This window comes from Cynara cardunculus (genome assembly GCF_001531365.2).
Source record: "Cynara cardunculus var. scolymus isolate 2C chromosome LG 15, CcrdV1, whole genome shotgun sequence".
Lineage (NCBI taxonomy): Eukaryota > Viridiplantae > Streptophyta > Magnoliopsida > Asterales > Asteraceae > Cynara > Cynara cardunculus.
The window spans coordinates 14,820,051-14,828,344 of record NC_037542.1 but is presented as its reverse complement, the minus strand read 5'-3'; the positions used below and the strand labels follow the sequence as shown (position 1 = coordinate 14,828,344).

Here is an 8,294-nt window from a genome sequence, read left to right as displayed (position 1 = left end):
ATCAGCATCTGAGTAACCTTTGAGAATCAAAGAGGAATTGGCAAAGAAGAATAACCCATGGAACATGGTACCTTTTAGGTAAAGGATACGAAGAGCGACTCCATAATGATCTGACCAAGGAGCAACCGTGAATTGACTCAAAACATGAAAAGCATAGGCAATATATGTTCGTGTCACGGTAAGGCAGACTAACGCATTATCACATTAAGATGCCAAGGACTGCCCAAAACTATGTAGTTGCCAAAATAGCTGAACAAGTAATGACTGAATGATTAAATGTCTAAATATTGCAGACAACATGTCATATATATCAAAAGCAAGAATTTTGCATATCTTTCTTGAAGAAAACTAAATGATAAGCCATGTAAATATTTGGTTTGTTTGTGTTGTCAGCCAAATAATCATCCTCCCTTCTCGTTCAGCTCTGCATATTAATTCAACAAATGAAATTATCAGCTTAATTACTTGGATGATAATGAATAGTATTTGCTTTTCATACATGATAATTCTTAATGCAAACGAAGCCAACTGAATACAGAACATGGCACCATTCTTGCATCAATCAGTGCTAATTAAGAGCTTAGTCTTATCAACAATTAAAGCTTATAGGGGGGCTTTAAGAAAAACCCTAAACCCACATTTGCTTACCGGGGGAGTTTAAGAAAAACCCTCCACAAATCATCATAAATCATATATATCTAGATTATATTATAAATCATTTAACAAAAACTCTTAAAAACTATCTTTTATGCTTGAAGTACTGTTTATTGATGTATATTACTTAAAAATCAAGAATGCAAGTAAATTTTGCGTAAATACAACTTATTAAAGCTTAAGTCATTGAATATATTTTTTATAATAAATAAACTAACGAACTTTTAAAATTTGGTTAGCTACACCCTTTTAACAAAAACAACTACCTGTAACCAACTATAAAGGTATTAAAGTAAAAAAGAAACTTAAATCAGTTTTACTGTTTCCAAACTCGACTTTTTTCAAACCCCTTACAAACAACGGTATCACTCTCCCTCGTCAATCTGTGTCGCCCCATTGTTATATCTTCTTCACATCGGCTATCACACCTATGGTCATGCTATTGTTCTCTTTCTTTTTGATCTATTTTTTAGGAGTTACAAGTAGTTTTACTTTGATACGTTTTTAGTCCATTACATGTAGTTTTTTGGGTTAAAATGATGTAAGTAAACAATTTTTGAAAATTCGATGGTTTATTTTATTGGAAAAAAATGTCCAAGAACTTAATCATTAAAAATAAGAAATTTTAATGGTTTTTCATTAAAAAAAATAGTTTAAGAACTTAATCATTAAAAATAAAATAGTTTGGATTTCTAAACTTTTTCTGATAAATTAAAAAACTAAAAAAAATCCTTTTGAAATCATATTTAAAAATAATACATAAGAGTTATTAGGTTATGACAAAATATAAACAAATTAAGTATCGTCTAAATATTTTGTTAGGGACTCAAAAGTCATATCTTTTTATGCATCTTATTATATACAAGAAGGAAACTTGCGCAATATAACGAGATACATCTCGATTTTAATGTTTCGTTTTATTTTGTCTCCTGTTAATGTTATAATACGGTTTTATGTGGTTTTGAGAAAAACGATAATGTTTTTATTTTTGAATAAAATATAAATTTAAAGATATCTTAAAATTAAAAAAAAAACATATCGATATTAGTATCAAATTATCTATTTAAAAGTTTTTGTTTTGTTGTGTAATTTCTTTAATTCAATTTTTTTTATTATAATTTAATTTAGGTTTAAGAAGAAAATAATTTATTTTTGGTTTAATAATATAATTTTTTATAAAGATAATATAATTAGGTATTCTATTAAAAGATAATGATTATCCTAATTATATTTTAGAATTTTTATATTTAAAATAAAATGTTTATCCAGTATTTAATTATGTTTATCTGTAGTTAGTTACACAAATTCAAGTATGAAGCTTTAATAAGTTGTATTTATACATTATTTACTTGTAATCTTGAATTTTAAGTAAAATGTATCAATAAACAGTACCTTATGTACAATGAATGGTTTTTAAAAGTTCTTTTCAAATGTTTTATAATATAACTAGATGGGTACTCGCACAATGCAGCGAAATTCATCTTGATTTTTAATTTTTCGTTTTATATTTTGGGTATATCAATGTTATAATGCGATTTTATGTGGTTTTGAGAAAAAGAAATTGTTTTTATTTTTGAATGAAAAATAAATTTGAAGATATTATAAATTTTTGATAAAAATAAGCGATATTAATATCAAATTAACTATTTAAAAGTTTTTTTTTGTGTAATTTCTTTAATTCAATTTTTTATTATGATTTAATTGAATTTTAAAACCGAACTAATTTATTTTTGGTTTAATAAAATAATTTATTTAAGATAATAATTAAACATTCTGTTAGAACTCAATAATTATTCTAATTATATTTTAGATATTTTATAATTAAAATAAGATGTTTATCTGCAGTTAGTTACACAAATTCAAACATGAAGCTTTAATAAGTTGTACTTATGCATAATTTACTTGTAATCTTGAATTTTAAGTAATATGCATCAATAAACAATACTTCATGCATAAAAAATAATTTTTAAGAGTTTTTGTCAAATGTTTTATAATATAGTATAGATATAGATACATTCACCCTTCAACAATTTCCAACTTAAAATACAACTTTGTAAATAGATAAATACCAAAAATTAAGAAATAATTTCCAAAACAACTTCAAACTTATTTTTTTTTAATTTATTAGAAAATGCAATAATATTAATATATATATATATATATATATATATTAAACCCTGCCAATCAATTATCGATCTTAAACCTCTCTTTTTTTTTTGTTAATTATCTGTGTGTAAAAATATGTCTGAGTTAACATGCAACAAACAACTCATTGATGAAAGCCATCAGAACACGCATTACGACTCTGAATGGCACCGCTACAACCTCAAACGCAAGGTAAATTACTCCATCGATCATCTTCGTCTTCATTAATTTCTGTATCTTAATCACTAACAGATTCAATTTCTACTTCTTTTTTGGTTAACCTAATTCTTACCAAATCCCTGCTTGATTGATTTGAATTTGACTCCAAAGGTCAAAAGTATCATAAGGTCCCAGATTCAAATCCAATGAGTAATAAAAATCCTCTTGTAGCCACAGAGGTTCAAACACGGTAACTCTAGACTATCTGCAAAGCAAATGGTCGCTCCATGTTAATAAAAAAAAAATCATAATTAATGGGTTGTTATGATTCAGATGGCAGGGGTTTCAGGAGTCACAGAAGCACTCTTTTTAGCGACACAGTCAGACGAGGAAACTAAGGACAAGCCAGATCCGACTTGTTGTTTTATGTGTGACAAAAAGCATAAAACTATTGAAAACTGTATGGTTCATATGCACAAACATCATGGTTTCTTCGTACCTGATATTGACTATCTCAAAGATCCAATTGGCCTTCTTACCCATCTTGGACTTCAGGTAACATGATCCCTCCATGTACATCATAAGAGATCATCTGAATTGATTCAGTCACGACATTTGTTGGGCTTTTTTACAGGTTAAACATGATTACAAATGTTTGTATTGCAAACATATTTGCCGTCCATTCGATAGTCTTGAAGCCGTTAGGAATCATATGGTGGCAAAAAGTCATTGCAAAGTGCATTATGGTGATGCATTTGATGAAGAGGAAGAAGCTGAATTAGAGGAGTTCTATGATTATAGCAGCAGGTATGTTTATGTTTATGTTTATGTATATGTATCAACATCTCCATTCTGCACACCACAATTTCTTTTCATTTCAGAAATTCTAGTTCTAATGAAATTTGAAACTATAACAAAATCGGGTTTATAGGACACTCCCAAATTCTAAGCGTCCTAATAGACCTCTTTATAGGACTTAGTTTATAGGACCAAAAAAATAAAGTATCATATTTAATGGTGTTGTATTAAGTTTATAGGACGTTTTTTTGATGTCGTAATAAGTTTTTTAGGACATTTTTAATATAAAGCGTCTCATTATCAACTTTATAGGATACTATTTGAAAAAATGTCCTATAAAAACAAGTGTCCTATAAAAAATTGAGTTTATAAGACAATATCTCAAAAATGTCCTATAAAATTGTTAATACGACACTTTGTATTAAAAATGTTCTTAAAAACTTGTTAAGACTCCCAAAAGCGTCATATAAACTTGTTAAGACTCCCAAAAGCGTCATATAAACTTATTGCAAATCCTTTTGATAGGATGTTTTATATTTTGGTCATATAAATTAAGTCCAATAAAGCGGTCTATTGGGATACTTAGAGATTGATGATGTCCTATAAACCCAATTTTATTGTAGTGTGAGCAGGGATTTATCGTATGCAAGTGCACATTACCTACTTCTCTACTAACGATCGGTTGATATGATCTTTGTTTTATATATGATTCTAGTTATGTAGATGAAAACGGGAAGCAACTCGTTATTGGTGATGGGACGGGCGATAGGATAGAACTCGGAACCGGTGGATCAGAACTCATGATAACTAGACCAACAGGTGATAGAATATCAACCAAAATAATCGGTTCAAGGGAATATTTGCGTTATTATCGTCAAAAACCACGCCCTTCTCCAAACACAATTCCCGCTACCGCTATGCTGGCTTCCAGGTCAGCCTCGACATCCCACAATTTTTGTTTACGCTGTACGTTTTGGGGTCAAATGAACTATTTTCCGTGTGGGATATAAGTTTTGGGGTCAAATGAATTATTTTCCGTGTGGGATATAAGTTTTGGGGTCAAATGAAGTATGTGTGAGATGTACTGAGTTGGTTTGATCTGGTTTATGTATGATATAAAACATCAGGCATAGGAGCGTGTGTATGTCAACGGTGCAGGCTAAAGAGAAGATGGTGACGAAGAAGTTGATGAATACGAGGTCAAGGGTAGAGACGACACGAACCAAGATAGGCATGAAAAACAATGTCATCCGCAACTTTCCAAAGAGCGTTTCATATTTGAAACGTTAATCTAGCTCTAAGCTGATCAAGTTTGTTTAACAAAGTATTTTGTTTTTGGCAGATATTTAAATTCTTAAATACTATTTCAATGTTTTTTTGTCATATTATCTTTTAACATGAGATAAACAATTCGTACTTGTTTTTGCTGTTCAACACATCATCGCTTTGGTTGCAGCGATATATTTCTATTTCCATTTTCTCTTGTTTAAGAGTATGAAATATTTTTTTTTCTTTGTTTTATTTCCATTTCAAAAATACAAATAAAAAGTCTTTTTTTTTTATTAACCTAGATATCCAACCCGCTATGCGAGCCGACTAATCCCAGGACAACCACCTGTTTTGCAGATAGCCCGAAGTCACCGCATTTGAACCTCCGTGGCCACAAGGGGATTTTTATTTCTTCTTGGATTTGAACCTGAGACCTCYTAGTACTTTTAACCTTTGGAGTCATACTCAAACCAATCCGAGACCATTTCTTTTCTTGGTTTCCCTTCTTTCTTTTTTCTTTTTTCTTTTTTCTTTTTCTACCTGTAGGGTTGCTTATGGACAACACAACCATGCCCCCTCAAAAGATGGATCCCTTACAATTGGATGGAAGTAAATATGCCAAGAGAATAAAAAGGAAAATGGATGAAACTGAGAGACCAAGGCCAAAGGGGGCAAAACCAATCAAGAAAAGTAAGATTTCAAGAAACCCATTACTGAAAGAAAGCAAGAATGAAAGTGGAAAATGGGAATGGCAAATGAAAGCTTCCATCTTGCAGTGTGCTTATGATTCCAGGTCTTTGGCCAAGTTGCAGGTTCAGAGGAAATCATCGCAATTTCATCTGATTGGGCGAATAATACGCATAAAGATCCGTTGGGTTTTCATGTTTACGGAGGGAAGAATGAACAACAAAGTAATAGGAGTTGCGATTGATAAGGATAAAGGAAGCCAAAGTGCATTAAAATGGACTGCTGATAATCTTCTAGGCAAGGGCCAGATTGTGTATTTGCTTCATGTCAAGATTAAACACTCCGTTCCCTTTTCTTCATCTGTTTCTTTCGCACAAAGTAATCTCTCTCTCTCTCTCTCTATCTCTCTCTCTCTCTCTCTATATATATATATATGTATGTATGTATATAATGTTTGTTAATGGTGTGCAGAACCTAATAAGATGTCTGATCTCCATCCAGATGACTCGCTTATGATAGATGCTGATTCACAGCTCAGAGAACTGTTCCTCCCTTTTCGATGTTTTTGTACCAGAAAGGAAGTTAGTCTCCTTCCTATACGTTTACATTCAGCCAAACGACACATTTACATTTCAAGAACATCAACTTTTGCTTAATGAAACAGATAAAATCCCACGAAGTGGTCCTAGAAGACACAGACGTTGTTAAAGCGCTCGTAGAGTTCGTCACACGATCGATCATAGAGGTTCTAGTTATCGGAGCTCCTGCTAAAGGAGGTCTTCTCAAGTATGTGCTTTTGTCCATAAATATTACTTTCATTCATGTAACACCTTTATATATAGGACGCACAATTACGTCCATAAACTTGTTAGGATGCCCAAATACGTCCTAGCATCATATGTAACACCTTTATATAGGATGCACAATCGTTTGGTCCTATAAACGTAAGTCCTATATTATCTCATGGTTGTTGCAGGAGATTCAAAACAAAACATATTCCCGGAAGTATATTGAAAGGGATGCCAAATTTCTGCACGGTTTACGTCATTTCTAAAGGAAGGATTTTAGCCACAAAAGCTTCGTCACGTCCTCCGCCGTACATCTCTCCGCTTCGTACCCATTCGTCTCCCAGATCAAGTAACAGATCGTCCAATGCTTCATCCGAAAATGTGCTACCGATTGGTGCCAAAGGTTTTTCTTTCTACTCTTCATTTTCGTTTCGACTTATCTCGCTCACACTTTTGCACAAGCCTGGGGTCTTCACAGAAATAGCTCGCTCTACCTTTTGGGGTAGAGGAGAAGGTTTGCATACATCTTACCCCCTAGACCCTACTTTCAAGTGGGATATATTGTGCTCGTTTGGTTTATTATTTTCAACAAAATGGTTTTATAGGGCGCTATATTATGTCTAAGTGTCTTAATAGATTGCTTAATAAAACTATAAGTTTATAGGATCAAACAATTGTGCGCCGGTGCACCCTATATACATGTATTACAATAAGTTGATAGCAATTTTGGGAGTTCTAACAAGTTCTTAAGGCCAGTTTTGAAATAAAGCATTTTGTTAGTCTTTTTACATGACATTATTTGAAAAAGTGTTTTGTAAAAACAAGTGTTCTGTAAAAAAATGTGTTCTATAGGACACTTCTATAAAAAAGTACTAGACATTTCGAAAGAAACTTGTTATGATGCCCAAATGTGTCCTGATATCCTATTGTAAAACCTTTATAGGAGTACTGTTTGGTCCTATAAACTTACGTCTTGTATAGCAATCTAAGAGAACATTTAGACATCTTTGGCATCCTACAAAGCCGAATTTGTTATATTGTTTGCATTTCAACCTATGGTTGTATATACGTTAAACGTGATATCAATGGCTTTTTTATCAGCACTTCCATGGAGACCCGCCAATGACTCGGGTTTTACTAGGCAGTTCCCGTACTCACCTTACAATAGTTGGTCCAACGACTCGAGCATAATGAAGTATGTGATTTCAACTATTCTTTAGCATTTCATAATTGAAGTTGTTTTTTGGTTTTTATGCTCATGTTCATGTTATGATTGTGTGCATGTTATGCACTTGTGCATACCGGACAAATTGCTTACAAATTACTTGTATACGCATGTGCATACCGTCCAGATGAATCTTTACGAGGGTGTTCCTCAATTCTTCATTTTTTTGCGATTTTCCCCTAAACCTGACCCTCATGATATATATATATATATATATATATATACACACACACACACACACACACACACTATATTATGGAACATTTGACAAAAATTCTTAAAAACCACTTCTTATGCATAAAGTATTGTTTATTAATGCATTTTACTTAAAACGCAAGATTGCAAGTAGATTGTGCGTAAGTATAACTTATTAAAGTTACAAATCTGAATTCGTGTAACTAACTGCAGATAAACATAATCAAATATAAGATAAACATCTCATTTAAATATAAAAAATCTAAAATATAATTAGGATAATCATTGAGTTCTAACAAAATACTTAATTATTATCTGTATAAAATGTTATATTATTAAACCAAAAATAAATTATTTTGTTATCAAACTTAAAT

General features: G+C 31.6%; 2 protein-coding genes across 2 annotated transcripts in view; both read left to right on the top strand.

Annotated features, from left to right (window-relative positions):
• The first annotated feature begins 2,895 nt into the window (after nt 1-2,895).
• Nucleotides 2,896-5,046, top strand: LOC112528581 (cytoplasmic 60S subunit biogenesis factor REI1 homolog 1-like). The gene is made up of 5 exons (XM_025139605.1): nt 2,896-2,991; nt 3,292-3,513; nt 3,593-3,765; nt 4,472-4,687; nt 4,884-5,046. Exons 1-5 carry the CDS (start codon nt 2,896-2,898, stop codon nt 5,044-5,046), a joined length of 870 nt encoding a protein of 289 aa, XP_024995373.1.
• Nucleotides 5,047-5,594: 548 nt separating this feature from the next.
• Nucleotides 5,595-8,294, top strand: part of LOC112528580 (U-box domain-containing protein 51-like) — a 5,074-nt gene continuing 2,374 nt past the window's right edge. Inside the window, exons 1-5 of the mRNA XM_025139604.1 lie at nt 5,595-6,090; nt 6,184-6,293; nt 6,377-6,498; nt 6,689-6,903; nt 7,602-7,695. Coding sequence (XP_024995372.1) covers nt 5,595-6,090; nt 6,184-6,293; nt 6,377-6,498; nt 6,689-6,903; nt 7,602-7,695 — 1,037 coding nt within the window. The remainder of the gene's footprint in view (nt 6,091-6,183; nt 6,294-6,376; nt 6,499-6,688; nt 6,904-7,601; nt 7,696-8,294) is intronic.